Here is a 16,055-nt window from a genome sequence, read left to right on the forward strand (position 1 = left end):
AAAGTCGTTGGAACTTTATTAATGCAATTACCATTTAGACTTAATCATTTGATACATACACATTACTAATCGCATAAAGTTTATATCATGGTTAAAAATTCAAACTACAACAATTAATGGAAAACAAACATAATTCACAATAATGAAATTATGAAACTAATAATTTCGTAATCAATCAATCAATCAATCAATCAGTAAACCGAAAACAATTCCACAGCCGAATCATTCACATGTATAAAGATCCGGTTTCCTAAGAACCGCGTAATTCCGGTTATTCGAGATGGTTATTAGAAATGAATACGGTTTAACGAAACTTGCCCTCTCTTTGACCCTTTCAACTCCCAACCCGCGTTGACGACGAGAATTTTCCCGGAAAAATAACATTCAATATCCATTTTCTTTGGGTGCAGAGAAAAGAAATACAAAGAGAAAAGTCTTCATCTTTTGTCGTCTACTACTACTGAGAGAGAGAGAAGACGATCCAACCATCTGTCTTTCTTCTTTTTGTTCACTCCTGCAACTCCCTTTTCTCCCGTCGCCACTTTCCCGGAAAATCTCATCCTCTTTGCATAAAAATTCAAACTTTGTCCATTTCCTTTAGCTAAAAGGAGCTTTTATGTAACCAATTCGATATCTCTCCGGAGATGGGTTCTTCTTCCTCACGCGATTCGCATCTTTCATCTTAATCTCTCTGTGAATTCAATAGTTTCCGGTTTAGGAAAGTTTAGGAATTAGGGGTTTCTTGTGCTAATTTTGGAAAGAAGATGGCTACTATTCTAAGCAAGTTTTCACCTTTACCATTACCAATCCCTAATGATGATGACGATGAGTTTAGTTATAGTTTCCAGACTGATATCTCATTCGCCGACGAGTACACAGGCCCTAGTATTGCTAATGTGCCACGAGCTAACCCTCTCGAAGTCGATGAGATTCCTACAGCTCATCCCGTTTCTTCCTCTAACTTGTCTAGTGGTCTCTCTTACCCTGTGGTCCAGCCACTCGTTAGTGCTAATAGAGTCACCAAGAAGAAGAACGGTTTGGTTGATTCTGAAGCTAGTCCTAGTGTGGTTTTGAGACCGCATCATGTGGTTTCTGGCTCATCATCATCATCATCAGAGAGGTTGGATGTAGCAGAAGACGATAAAAGTACAGTTGATTTACAGTTATCACCGTCCCCATCATCATCTGGAGAAGTAAGAGAGGATACAATAGATGATTGTACCAGTGAAGTGAATGCAAACCGTGTGAGATTCGTTAGTGAATGTGATGAAAGCTCTTACATGACCGATGAGGAGAGTGTAGCTGCAATACCTAGAGCTGAGAGGAAAGGCAAGAGAGGGTCGTGTTACCGATGCCTGATGGGGAACAGGTTCACTGAGAAAGAAGTCTGCATTGTCTGCGACGCCAAGTACTGTTCAAATTGTGTGAGGAGAGCCATGGGTGCTATGCCTGAAGGAAGAAAGTGTGTGACTTGCATTGGTCACAGAGTCTCTGAGTCCAATAGAAAGAGTCTCGGAAAGTGTTCGAGAATGCTGAAGCGGGTGCTCACTGATTCAGAGCTTCAGAAAGCTATGCATGATGAGGTTACCTGCAAGGCGAATCAGTTGTATGCGCGGCTTATCTCTGTCAATGGAAGGCCTTTGAGTGAGGAAGAGCTTGACAGGTTGCAGACTTGTCCAAATCCACCTAAGAAGCTTAAACCTGGAGACTATTGGTATGATAAGCTTGCTGGCTATTGGGGAAAGGTAGACCTTCTTGTATATATGTATTCATTTGTATTCATCCTCAGGGTTTATATGTTTGAATACTCAGCTGAATCAGAGGTTTCTATGTATCTATTACAGGTAGGAGAGAAGCCTTGTCAGATAATAAGTCATAACATGAACATTGGAGGTGCCATCATGGAGAAAGCAAGCAATGGTGACACTGAGATTTTTATTAATAGCCGGGAAATAACCAAGACAGAGCTCATGATGCTAAAGGTATACCTTAAGAGCTAGTGTTATTGTTCTCCTTCTAATTCATCATTTGTTACTGAGTGCCTCTTTGCTTTGATGTAGATGGTGGGGGTGCAATGTGAAGGAAAGCCTCATTTTTGGGTCGACGCAGATGGAACTTACCAAGAAGAAGGTCAGAACCGTATCATGGGGAACATCTGGAGTAAGGTATGATTTGTAGAGCACATGGGCTTTGAGGTTAATATAAATACGGGTCTAAGGGATTGTAAAATTCGTTTTGTTCTCTTAAGTTTTTTTGCTTTCTTCATAACATAATCTGTATACAACTATGGATGTTTTTCTCAGAAAAGAGGTAGGCTTGCTTGTGCTGTGCTCTCTCTACCGTTTCCTCAAACTTCATCTGCAGTAGAACCAAGTGATGAACCCACCATATATAACCCGAAAATGCTTAACAGGCTTCTTCTTATTGGTAACGAGAAATGTGGCGCCACTACCATTTACAAACAGGCGAGCTATTCATACTCAAAATGTGTTTTCACATATCTGGTAGAGAATCTTGGTATTGACTTCTTTTGATTTCAGGCAAGGTGTCTCTATGAAGTCCCATTCACTAAAGACGAGCGTGAGAGAATCAAGTTCATAATCCAAACAAACCTCTACGCTTATCTCGCTACGGTCCTTGAGGCACACGAAGAAGAGATGAACACTAACCAGGCTGATACGGAAGGCGAGACCAGTTCTGAAACAGTTAGCTCAATGAGTCCGAGGCTTAAGCATTTTTCAGATTGGCTTCTGAAAGAAAAGGAAGAAGGAAACCTCAAGATCTTTCCAGCATCAAGCCGTGAGAATGCACAAACCGTTGCAGATCTATGGAGAGTACCATCCATTCAAGCTACATACAAGAGACTTCGCCATACACTTCCTAGAAACGCTGTTTATTTTCTTGGACGAGTAAGATTTTTTGCATTTCAAATGCTTTCTTTGTTCTGCAACCTAAACTTGTTAAGAGGACTAACCTTGTTTCTACTGAACAGATTCTTGAGATCTCGAGATCAGAATACGATCCTTCTGATATGGATATATTGAAAGCTGAAGGACTGTCGTCTACGGAAGGACTTTCTTGTGTGGACTTCTCGTTCCCATTAACCACTCAAGAAGGCTCTCTTGAGGATGATTATCACCACGATCCAAAGATGAAGTTAGTTCTATTCTTTTTCCTTGCGTTGAGTTTTGACTAGGCCTGCTGGTTCGGATAGTTCGGGTAGTTCAGTTCAACACAAATCTTACCGAATTAACCTAAAATAAATTTCAGTTTGGTATTCGGTTAGTTCGGTTTTTGAAAATCCTACCGAAGTTTTTGATTTCAGTATATTTGGTTTCATGTTTCATTCTGTTAAAATTTCAGATGAGTTTGGTTAATTTCGGTTAGTTTGGTTTGAAATTTGGTTAGTTCAGTTAGAAATTTGGTAAGTTCGGTTCTAGTTTTCGGTATGGTTTGGCTATTTTTTTTAAAGAAAATCAAAGTAACAGATTTCCGAACCGAAAACCGATTTTTTTTTTTAAAAAAGCTACCGAATCAAACCAAATTCCTACCCAAACTAACCGAAAACTTCGGTTTGGCGGGTTCGGTTCGGTTCAAAATCCCAGCATACGAGAAACCGTTGGTACTTACTCTCTATCCCTCTGTTTTAGGTACCAACTCATCCGGTTAAATCACAGAAGCCTTGGAGAAAACTGGAAATGGCTGGAAATGTTTGAAGACGCTGACTTGGTGATATTCTGTGTCTCACTAACAGATTACGGAGAGTACATAGAAGATGTTGACGGGGTTCTTGTGAACAAGATGATTGCAAACAAGCAGCTCTTTGAGAGCATGGTGACTCACCCGAGCCTAGCTAACAAAAGGTTCCTCCTGCTTCTAACCAAATTTGATCTCTTAGAAGACAAAATCGAGGAGGTTCCTCTAAGAAACTGTGAGTGGTTCGAAGACTTCAACCCGTTGATCAGCCAAAACCAGACGAGTAGACACAACCCTCCGATGGCTCAGCGTGCTTTCCACTACATAGGGTTTCAGTTCAAGAGGCTGTATGACTCGCTTTCGATGCGTAGAAGGAGCTTTAAGCCTAAGCTGTTTGTTTCTCAAGTGAGTTTGGAGAGTGATTCTGTGGACAATGCATTGAGGTATGCGAGAGAGATTCTCAAGTGGCATGTTGAAGAAGGATCCATTTTTCAAGAGACCTCCACTACTAGCTTTGAGGCCAGCTTATCCTCTTGATTCTTCCAAAAAATTTTAAAAAATTTCTTTATTAATTCTTGTATGTAATATGTTTGTATGATGTGTGTGTGCGCGCAATAGTTAATCTTCACGAGTAGGAGAAGAAACATACATGTGATTTGATTTGTCTGAGAGGAGGAATAAAGTGATTATAGTTAAGGATTTAGTCTTTTTTTGAATGAATGTCAAATTAGTGCAAATAAAAAAATCATTTTTACAATGGCTGTAACTGTTTTGTTTTAAGAACAAAAAAAACAGAGCATGTAAACAGAGCTTTTGAAGATTCGGTCTTTAAACATCAATGTGAAAGGCATTTTACACACATATTCAATCATGTCTCCAACTTGCTGATCAATATTTTGAGATAAGAACATAATATATAATGTATTAGCTAATGGAGGAGTCACTTAATGTTTCATTAGCAAATCTATTAGGCTTTTGAGGCTTGAGGTTGGCCTTTTCTCCCACGTAGCTCCCGTATGAACCATCATCATCATTACAAGTTCAAGGTTAAAAGATATATAGTTTTGGAGAATGGCATCAGTGATTGCCTTTATTAGAAGATGAAAATCTTGTATCAAAAAAAAAATATCTAAAAAAAATCAATAAAGATATTATATAATTGTTGCTCAAAAAAAAAGAAGATATTATATAATTAGAAGCTGAAACATTCTTAAAATGTGGCAAGTCTTCTGACATGGTTCATCAATATATGGGAAAGAATCGATATAAATATACTAAAAGCACTTGCATACATCTTAGGCATGCAGCTGCAAAAAGTTGATTTTAAATTGAAAAAATAACAGAGAGAAGAGATAAAAGTAGGATAGTAGTATGTTGGGTAACCTTGGTTGTATCTGTACGAACGAAAACAAATTTGGAAAGTTTATTTCTTTGACCAAACTAAGACAAGACACGACACAAATCTCACCTACATGCATAAGAAAGTGAAACCAAATAAGTCCCTAACTAAACTAACTTATCTGGTTAAGCAAAAGAAAAAGGAAAGAGATGGAAGTACAGTTTGATTGTAACGTTATCAACTGATGAAAAGAGATACACACACAAGTACTTTCTTTGACCGTAATATATCAAGACTTATGGGTCTCTTTTGAAAACTGTTTTGGTATCAAACTGTTCTCTCTCTCTCTCTCTCTCTCTCAATCTGTCTTCTCTCACTCACACGGTACTAGCATCCTCCAACAATGGCTGAAGACGATACTCCTCCACGTTTCTTTAAAGTTTTCATCTCCCATCACAGCTCAGATTTCATGGTAACATGTTTGATCTCTCTTAGCTTTACTATAGTTTTGGTTTCTTTGACTGCAACTACCTTGGAATATTGATCTTCCTTTGAAGCTTTCTGTTTCTTACTCTTTGATTTCCTCTGTTTTGAGTAGTAAAAAGTTGTTTCACTTTTACTTTTGGAGAAAGTAAAAGATGTTATGTGTACATATAAATCAGTTTTTGTTCATGGACTTTGGTACCAGAGAGTTGATTTGCTTGAATATGATAGTTTTACGCAGATTTGTTCCTTGGCTACCATGTCTTACTGTTGAAGCTCGTAACTCTGCTTACCATATTTAGGCCCATATATATATGATTTTATCTGCCTAATTAAAGGTTCAAAAAACTTCTGTTTGTGGATACCCTCTGTTACAAAGAGAGGGTTTACTTCTAAATTGGTTTAGGAAGTCTATATCTGTGTGTGTGTGTGTGTGTGTGTGTGTGTGTGTGTGTGTGTGTTTTTGTTTATCTCATTAAGTTAACCCTTTTTTTTTTTGCTAAACATTTTTTGTGTTCTCCAGATGATTCCCATTTCCTACAACGATGAACTGCCAAGAACTTTACCCAAAACAGCCATTCTCCAAGGAACTGGTGGGTGTTTTTGGAAAGTTGAGATGAAGAGGAAGAGAGATGAGGTGCATTTTGGAAAAGGATGGAACAAATTTGTTACGGACAACTCTCTTACGGACGGAGACTTTCTGACCTTTGTTTATAACGGAGCCAACGTTTTCGAGGTCAGCATCTACGGCCTTGGTGGATGTAAGGAGATGAGAGCAGTCATTGAAGTTGAAGAGGTCAAAGAAGACAGTGTTGTGTCTTTAAGCAGCACAGACTCAGACACTAGTTCCAAATCCGAGGTGGCCAATACAATCAGCAAGAACAAAGGTCAAGTTTTAACACATTGTTCTGCTTTATACACACAAAGCTGTTTTCTTATTTTGTGATTAATTTTTTCAGGGAAGTCGCAAGTGGTAGAAGTTGAGGATGAGTCTGAAGAGGCTGAGGCTGAGACATGTTCTGAGTCCACTGTGGCTAAAACAACCACGGGAAGCCGAAACAAAGGTTTAACTCTTTTCATTAATTAGTACTTTGGTTGTTGTATGTGATTTGCTTGAAATGGACAAACACAAGCCACTCTTGTTTGTTGGGATTTTTTTTCCAGGAAAGAAGAAAGAGAAAGTTGTGGGGTCTTCTAATGAAGACAGTGACAGTGATTATACTGAAGCGAATGATGACAGTGAAAGTGATGATACTGAAGCTTCTGATCAGTTGAATGCATTTAGTGAGAGTTCTAATAATGTGGCACAGCCAAAAAAGAAGAGGGAGAGAGGTTAACTCTAGTTAAGCTTAATTTAATTACTTTTTACTCTAGTATTGGTCATTAGTTAATGTGATGCTTATATACAAATGTTTCAGTAACGATCAAGAAGATCAAAGACCCAGAGAAATATTTGGTTGATCCAAAGAATGTGTTCTTTGAGACAAACGTGAAGAATAGGCCATATGAGCTGGTAAGAATCGCAATATATAAAACTTTTAAAATTGAATTTGCTTAATTATATTGACGTTTTTTTTTTTGCTTTGTGACTGCAGTTGGTTAGTGCACAACTAGTGAAAGACTATGACTTAAAGTTCAAGAAGTTGGTTTACTACACTGACTATCACAAGGACGGGAAGCTACAAGCGAAGACAACAAAATGGAAGGATAATCGCGTTTGTATCAAAAAATGGAACCGCATATGCAAGAGGAACAAGTTGAAGAAAGGAGATGGCATATTGTGTGAGCTTAAGCGCAAAGAGGGTTTTGTTTACGCCGTTAGAATCCATATCGTTTGTGAAAAGGATTTGTAAACAGAGTGAGTAGTACTAGGAGGAGAACTTGCAGTTCGATTACATGAGCTTGTCTTTTAATTTTATGTTGTCTATTAGTGCAGTTATGATGTTATGTTTGAGTGTTGTAGCAGAAATTTTTATATTTTTGTTTTTGTTTTTTGCTAGTAACGTATGCAACTTTGAACTCGTAGACTATTTTTTCCATCGTTTTCAGTTTTTATAATATTTCCTGAACTTCTAGATATAATCTTGACTTAGTTTTGAGTTATCCTAGATTTTGACCTGCGCTTCGAAAAACACGGATTTTTGAGTTATAAACTAAGTTGGATATGAATTAGTATATTAGTTTTGTTAGATATTATATGTTATAAAATTGTATTATATCGAATAAGAAATTTTGTTTAAAATTTTATAATTTATGAATTGATTTATTTGAGATTTTGTGCGTACAATTTTATGTAAATTTCTCTTAGGCATAATAGTTTTAACCGTTTTCGATTTGTCATTCAAAATTAATTAACTACCAATCTTATTATATAAAGCTTGGTTATTCAAAGTTACTAATTAACATGACGATGACACATGACAATTAAAAATTTAAAAAGATGACATGTGTTAAAATCTATCATAATTAATAATATAAATATAATAAGATAATAACACAAAAAAATTATTTAATGGTAATTTTCCGTTTTTTAAATACTAAACAAAAATAATAATCGCAAAAGATTATTTGATGGTTTTTAGTTGACAATAATTTCTCTCTTAATTATTTGTAGTCGAACTAGGCCTAAGTCGAACTTAATTGTATTGTTTTAATTTCATTGTACCAATGACTATCATTAAAAAAGTAGTTGGGTAAAATGTATTGAGAATCTGAGATTATTAAATTTCCGAACTTTCTAATTTTAAAAAGAAAAAAAAAAGTGTCAAAGAAATTGAACTACATCTGATCCACTTGATGCTAATTAATTTCTTACTTGTCCAGTAAGAAATCAAATAATTAAAAAATTTCACTCCTTCCCATTTCACTATAAATACGACACCATGCTCTCGTCTCCAACATAACAAAAACACAATCTTCAGTTCCAAAAAAAAAAACAGAGAGAAAAGATACGAGCCATAGCGATCTTCGCTCTCGGGTTATGTATCCTCGACGTGGCCAGGGACACTCTCCAAGGACCTTGTCGTGCTTTCTTGGCCGACTTAGCCGCAGTAGACGCTAAAAGAACGCGAGCCGCAAACGCGTTTTACTCTTTCTTTATGGCGGTTGGAAACGTTTTGGGATACGCGGCTGGTTCTTATACGAACCTACACATAATGTTCCCGTTCGCGATGATAAACGCTTGCGATACCTATTGTGCTAATCTCAAAAGCTGCTTCCTCTTGTCTATAATACTCCTCCTCATCGTCACCGTCACGTCTCTTTGGTACGTTAAAGACAAGCAATGGTCTCCCCCGCCGGTGAACCCGGACGAGGAGAAGACTGTGAGTGATGATCCTTCCACTACAAGAAAACACAAGTTTAACGAGGAAAATTAACGAGGAAAAATAATCCTCGTAAAAATACGTCGATTTTGCGAAGAAATTACGTGGAAAAATAAAAGCATCGTTATTTCCTCGTAACGTTACGACAAAAAAGTTTCGTCGTAAAGATGATGTAAATTGACGTGGTTTTTACGAGGAAACACTATTTCCTCGTAAATACGACGTAAACTTTGTGAGTTCTTTAAAATTAGTTTACGTGTACTTAACGAGGTAATTTTGAATCCACCATCAAGTTAGCTTCCTTCCATACCCTCGGATGAGAGATTCGGGTATAAATTGGTTAGCCGTGATCAAAGTTACACCTCGAGGACGAATCATCAGTGGAGAAAAACCACCACTGAAAAAAGAACAGATAAATGAAGTCGAGAAACCTGAACAAGAAATTGATGACATCCTTCTCATTGATCCGCATAATCACGAGTACGAAGATCTTACCGACGATGCCACAGACAAAGCTGTTGAAGACGAGTTTAATGAAAATGATGATGTTTCTAGTGATGACGAGAATGTTGATGTATCCGATTGATGTATTTGATTTTGTGTAGTTTGTTTTATGAATAAGATAATGTGGGAGTTTGTTTTATGAATAAGGTAATGTGAGAGTTTGTTTTAATTATGAATAAGGACTTATGGTTTGGAATGGAAAGAATTGATTGAGGTGAAAGAATAGATTGAGGTTCAAGGGTAGATGGGTTTGGGGTTTGGAATATATGAAGTAGAAGATAAAGAAGATGGGGTTTGAGGTTTGGGGTTTCAGATTTTAGGGATTTAAACGTAATACTCGTTAATTCCTTGTAAAATAGCATGGAACTTACGACGAAATGTAAAATAAAGAACGCGGGCCATGCTAATTCCACGTAAGCCAAAATCGTCGTAAAGGAGTCGTAAAGACACGAGGAAATTACGACGAAATTAAAAAAATAAAGAAAGCGGGGCACGCTAATTCCACGTAAGACAAAATCGTCGTAAACGAGTCGTAAGCCAACGAGGAAATTATGACGAAATTATAAAAACTAGAAAAAAAGAAGAGAAGAAAGATACTGGAATCACATGTGGCTAGACTTACGTTAGTCTCACCCACATGAGTTCCAATATCTTCTTCTCCTCCTTTTTTTTCAAATATTTCTAATTTGAAAAACATTTTGGTGAAAAGCGGGACTCGCTAATTCCTCATAGTATAAAAACTAGAAAAAAAAAGAAAAGAAGAAAGATTATGGAATCACATGTGGCGAGACTTACGTACGTAAGTCTCGCCCACATGAGTTCCAATATCTTCTTCTCCTCTATTTTTTTCAAATATTTCTAATTTGGGAATGTGGGAATTGTGATTTAGAATGGAAATAAAGATGAGGTTTGAAATATATGAAGTAGAAAATAAAGAATATGGGGTTTGGGGTTTCGGATTTTAGGGATTTAAACATAACACTCGTTAATTCCTCGTAAAGCGACGTCGAACTTACGACGCGGGCCTCGTAAAAGACTCGTAAGAAAGCGATGAAATATAACGATGAAATAAAAAATAAAAAAAGCGACCCCCGTTAAATCCACGTAGGCTGAAATCGTCGTAAATACCACGTAGGAGAAAATCGTCGTAAATACCACGTAGGACGAAATCGTCGTAAATACCACGTAGGACGAAATCGTCGTAAATACCACGTAGGATGAAATCGTCGTAAATACCACGTATGACGAAATCGTCGTAAATACCTCGCAGTGTAAAAACTAGAAAAAAAAACAGAAAAAGGAGAAAGATACCAGATTCACATGTAGCAAGACTTCCAACAATTATAATGGTAAGTCTCGCCCACATGAATTCTAATATCTTCTTCTTTTCCTTTTTTTTCAAATATTTATAATTTGAATAGGATTTTCCTGAGGAGTGTGATTTGAGATAGGGTGTGATTTGGGAGTTTGTGTGTGGGTTGAGAAGGAGAGTTACGGGTATATTTATAGGGAAGCTTTCCTCGGTAATTCCACGTAAGCGAAATCGTCGTAATGTCCTCGTACCTAAAAAACACGGGCCTTTGTAATTCCTCGTAACTTCCTCGTACGATAAAACGCGGGCCTTTGCAATCTCTCGCTGTTTCGTCGTAAAAAAAAAACACGGGCCTCTGTAATTCGTCGTAAAATTACGAGGAATTTGCGACGGTATGTAATCTTATATATACCCCCGAGCGCTCACTCTTTCTTTCCTCTCTACTTCCTCTCCACTTCCTCCATGTTTCGTTGCAATGGTAAGCCTCTCTAATTCCTCTCTAATTTGGTTAGTTTAGGTAGATTAGGTGGTTAGTATAGGGAATTTAGATAGGTTTAAGGATCTTATGTTATTTAGTGTTGATTAGGTGGATAATGTTGGAAAATATACTGTTGACGAAAATTTAAAAAATTAATTTTTTTTCTCAGGTTCGAAAAGGTAGACTTACTGCCCATTACAGAGAGATGTTTGGTGAGCCGGGTAGTCGTTTAGACCCGTCGTCTTCTTCAGCGCCCGGTTCTTCGGGTCAGGAGACTGTCCCCGAGACTCAGTACACTCAGAGAGTATATTTTCTAAAATTTTAATTTTTTTTATTATTCATTTAATTTAACTTTAAATTTTTACTAACAAAATTTATTTTTTCTTTTTAAGGTTGTCCCTAAAAAAAAGGGACGGACGTTGGGGATTGGTTCCGTCAACAATGTTCCGAGAGTGACATCGTCTTATGGTCAGCGACGGGATGATGAAGTCTCTCAGCTGCGTAGGTAGTCCGATGAGTTGCGTAGAGAGTCTGCTGAGCTACGTCACGAGTTGAGCTCGACGTGATCTCGTATGGGTGGACTCGAGGGCTTCTTGGACGTTGTAGCGGCCAAAAATCCGGAATGGGAGACCTTGTTGAGGACCATGCGACAACGAAATCCTATTCCAGGCGAGTCAACATCCGACACACATGCCAAGGCGGATGTAACGGCGAGGAGTGATGAATTCTACCGGCGATTAACGACCCTTAGTTCTTTTTAATTTCGGTTCTTGTATTATGAATTCAAAACTTATTTATATATAAAATATTTTGGTTTTGATTTTTTTAGAATTTTAATTTTATTAATAATTTAAATTATTTAAATTATTTTTTAATTATATTTTTTTATATTTCTGTAAAATAACGAAACGAAGTAAATTCGTAGCTAATTTTGTGACTTCTTTACGTCGAAGCTTAACGAGGTTTTTACGAGGAAAGGTTTACAAGGAAATGACGTGGAAATTTCCGTGGTCTTTACGAGGAAAGCTATCAAGGTATTTACGTTTACTTTACGAGTATTTACTTTCAAGTTATTTACGTGGGTTTTACGAGGAACGGCTTTCGAGGTATTTACGAGGAAATTTAGCGACGTCCTTACGTGGAAGCTTTACGTGGTCTTTACGACCAAATATTCTTCTTCGCTTTTACGGCGAAATTATTTCCTCGCTATGTTACGACGAATTAGCGAGGATATATGCGTTACGACAAACGTATAACGACGAAACGGGTTTCCTCGCTAATTACTCGTAACACTGATTTTACGACGAAATCACGAGGAAAACTGCCCTCGTAAAACTTGTGTTTTCTTGTAGTGTTCCTTTGGAACGTAATGGAACGTCCCATGTGGATGCTTTTGATCGTCACGGCCCTTAACTGGATCGCATGGTTCCCGTTTCTTTTTCTCGACACTGATTGGATGGGTCGTGAGGTGTACGGTGGAAGTTCAGAAGGAGACGATAGGATGAAGAAACTGTACAACCAAGGAGTACACTCTGGTGCGTTGGGACTTATGTTTAACTCTATTGTTGTTGGTTTCATGTCACTTGGTGTTGAGTGGATTGGTCGGAAAGTGGGTGGTGCTAAACGGCTTTGGGGGATTGTGAATTTTATACTCGCCATTGGTTTGGTTAATTATGACGGTTCTTGTTACAAAGTTGGCGGCGGATTACCGGAAAACCGCCGGTCCTTATGCCGAACCGTCACCTGGTATTAGAGCTGGAGCGTTGAGTCTCTTTGCTGTTCTTGGTATCCCATTAGCTGTAAGTATTTCAGCTTTTGTCTTTTATTGTGTTTTATTACATTTTAATATTTTGTCTAAATATAATATTAACCACATCTTTTATTTTTTACAGATTACTTTCAGTATTCCGTTTGCACTAGCCTCCTCCACAATTTCAAGCAGCTCCGGCGCCGGCCAAGGTAAATTTTAACCTTAATTTATAATATATATTTAAAAATTCCCATTAATTTAGAAATCCAATTGTCTGCCAATATGTATGGCCAGTTAGTTACCATTAGGTATGTTCAAACGTTTGAATTGAATACATTAATTGAGAGATTTGTTTCCAACTTTATTCATATCTGATTGAAATTAGTTTTTCCTTTTTTTTGCCAAGAAAAATAAGGGAGTCAAATTTTCTAATGTTACTTTTTTTTTCTGAACACATGTAACTTTTTTCTAAACATTGTGTAGATATAACAACTAAAAGTTTAGATTTATCAATATCATTGAATTTCGTGGGATTTATTAACTTAGTGATACTAAATTGACATCTTTATTATTAGTTCAGTATCTTTTAAACATTCATTAATTTCATTTAGTAGCATAAACGTTGAAAAAACGGTTTCATTTCTAACATAAATAACTAAATAATAATTTTGTTTACATGATTTTCTTTAGGAATTTTAAATGTGGCGATTGTGATACCACAAATGATAGTATCACTGGGAGGAGGACCTTTCGACGCCTTATTTGGCGGTGGAAACCTACCAGCATTTATTGTGGGAGCAATCGCAGCGGCGACCAGTGGAGTATTAGCGTTAACCGTTTTACCTTCACCGCCATCATCAAATAACAAAAAAAAAGAATGCATAAAGTTAAAGTCTAATAACCTTCGGTTGTCGAAAAAAAAGGTTGTATGTATTTTCACCCTTCACCTAGTTTATTGTTCTTGTTACCGATTATCAATTTAAAATATATATTTTTCTTACTGTTTGTTTGTTTGATCGTTAGTAACTTGTGTCCGACTATGGTAAACGGAAAACTACAGAAAATAACTCTAGAATAAGAAATCAATCCTGATAATTAATTTTGTGACAAATTGACAATATTTAAAACGTGAAGAAAAGGTTGCAAAGGGTATTATGATTTTCGAAGCCCCAAAAATAATCAAACTTAGCCAGTAACCATATAAATATTACTACTGGTTACTCTAACAAATAATTATTTGTTTGATTATATCGAGCTTATTTTTCTGGACCCAAACAAGTTGATACATTCCTTTATATTACATGCACTCGATCTACATAAACTTCCTTTATATATGAAATGGACGGTTCAAGTTGCTTAGACATTTATTTATAAATAGTGAATTAGGGTTGATGAATTATGTCATAGGCAATGGAAATAAACATTAGAAAAAAGTAGAAGCTTTGACATTTATCAATAATCAACTAAGTATCAATGTTTAGTACTAATCCACAGAATCTATAACTGGTTAGTGTAAGGAGAAAAAAAAAGAGAAGCTAAAGTGAAAAAGTAATGACGCGGCGAGATCATGAAGGAAAACGTTAGTCAGCGCAAAAAAAAAACGTGTTATAATCAGTTTTGCACGTGCAGAACGTGCCTCTCTGCCTTTGGTAAGGCCTTTACTTCTCGTTTTTTTACCTCAACTTGTATCGCAGCATGCTGCCGTCCGAAGTCTATCACATACAATTAGCAAAAAAATGTTCTATACGTTGCATAAAATGTTTTATTTATTAGCATATATGGTTTATACATTAACAAAAAATATGTTTATTCATTGCAAATATGTTCTATAGATAAAAGCCCTTTGTCAAAAAAAAAAAAAGCTTTATAGATTACAAAAGTAAATAATGATGCATCAACCGTCAGCACGTTAAGTGCTAGAGTAAAATATTTGCACAGTTACAATTAGCTATACTAAAGTTTATAGAAAACGTTAAACACCAAAAGCCTAAATTCTAGTATATCAAGAAAATACGTGCTAAAAAAAAAATACGTGCTGGTATTGTATGTTTTGCACTAAAGGTATATTAATAGTCGGTGATATTTTTAAAAAATTGACAGTAATATTTTGTTCATATTCCTTTATAAGAACCCAGAACTACTCTTTTGCCTCTATGATATTCAGTAGAGTCAATTATGTGATGTACTTGTTTATAACTGGCTACGAGCCTACGACTATGCGAGACAAAGTCAAAGACCAAAAGATAGAAAGAATAATCAAAGGTCAGCGTGAAGAGAGTCTAGAAAGGGAAGACGTGGTGTGGTGGACTGGTGGGTCAACACTGTGATAGAGTGACGTAAGAGCTTACTGAATCAACATGCCAGCTCAGCATCATGATATACATTTCAAATCATTGAAACATTTGACCCCAGAAGCAGTCAAACCTTCGCTTTCATTCACAAACTTAAACAAGTTAGCTCATTTTCCCTTCATTTCTTTTCATCTTTTTTTTTACAGAAAACAAAGGAAGAAATTATCCAAAGAAAGGTCGTTATGTCTCATGCTAGTTGAATTTCATAGGGCCTTATTGTGTAAAAGGTTGATTTAGTGTACATGTGATAAATTACTAATGATAAACTATTATCCGGGGCAAAAAATATGCTAATTATTATAGTTAGAACCGTAAACCTAAACATAAATGTTTTCAGTCCGGTCTTTCCTAAAACTCTCAAAAATAATTGTTTGCAATATGATTTTTCTTATTTATATGTTAATAAAATTCTTACCATTTTATATACTCCTTCGATTTCATTTTAACTGTCATTTTAGACTTGGACACACAAAATAATAAAACACTTAATTTTGTATATTTACTAAATAAAATAATTATTACCACCGCATTTCAACTAATAGAAAAATAGATTAAAATATAAAAACAATAAATTTTTCATTGAAATCATAAAACGACACTTATTTTGAAGCGAAAATTTTACTATAAAAAGACAACTAAATAGAAACGGAGGAAGTACATAACTGACTAGTACAATAAATCAACTATTCTAATTGGAAATTGAAACGGGAATAGTGTACTATATAATGAATTGAAGTGAGACAATGAATGCACATGCCAAAGGGTGGTGGGGATGTGTAAATCTTTAAAACAGTTCAATTTGTTAATGTTGCAAAGCCT

The 16,055-nt window shown here is 36.2% G+C and overlaps 3 protein-coding genes across 3 annotated transcripts; all 3 read left to right on the forward strand.

Moving 5' to 3' along the window:
• Nucleotides 1–361: 361 nt before the first annotated feature.
• On the forward strand, nucleotides 362–4,399 carry LOC111207513 (extra-large guanine nucleotide-binding protein 2). The gene is made up of 7 exons (XM_022705644.2): nucleotides 362–1,745; nucleotides 1,845–1,982; nucleotides 2,061–2,165; nucleotides 2,304–2,465; nucleotides 2,541–2,909; nucleotides 2,993–3,156; nucleotides 3,651–4,399. Exons 1-7 carry the CDS (start codon nucleotides 765–767, stop codon nucleotides 4,231–4,233), a joined length of 2,502 nt encoding a protein of 833 aa, XP_022561365.1. The 5' UTR covers nucleotides 362–764; the 3' UTR covers nucleotides 4,234–4,399.
• A 222-nt stretch (nucleotides 4,400–4,621) lies between these two features.
• Nucleotides 4,622–9,762, forward strand: LOC111214412 (B3 domain-containing protein At4g34400-like). Its single transcript, XM_048763356.1, has 6 exons — nucleotides 4,622–5,507; nucleotides 6,042–6,405; nucleotides 6,478–6,582; nucleotides 6,683–6,850; nucleotides 6,937–7,031; nucleotides 7,114–9,762. Exons 1-6 carry the CDS (start codon nucleotides 5,439–5,441, stop codon nucleotides 7,369–7,371), a joined length of 1,059 nt encoding a protein of 352 aa, XP_048619313.1. The 5' UTR covers nucleotides 4,622–5,438; the 3' UTR covers nucleotides 7,372–9,762.
• A 1,801-nt stretch (nucleotides 9,763–11,563) lies between these two features.
• Nucleotides 11,564–13,885, forward strand: LOC106393857 (sucrose transport protein SUC1-like). Its single transcript, XM_048763357.1, has 3 exons — nucleotides 11,564–12,934; nucleotides 13,028–13,094; nucleotides 13,576–13,885. The coding sequence occupies exons 1-3, from the start codon at nucleotides 12,809–12,811 to the stop codon at nucleotides 13,866–13,868; spliced, it is 486 nt and encodes a 161-aa protein (XP_048619314.1). The 5' UTR covers nucleotides 11,564–12,808; the 3' UTR covers nucleotides 13,869–13,885.
• Nucleotides 13,886–16,055: the final 2,170 nt, after the last annotated feature.

The sequence above is a fragment of the Brassica napus genome, chromosome C7 (genome assembly GCF_020379485.1).
Source record: "Brassica napus cultivar Da-Ae chromosome C7, Da-Ae, whole genome shotgun sequence".
NCBI classification, from domain to species: Eukaryota; Viridiplantae; Streptophyta; class Magnoliopsida; order Brassicales; family Brassicaceae; genus Brassica; species Brassica napus.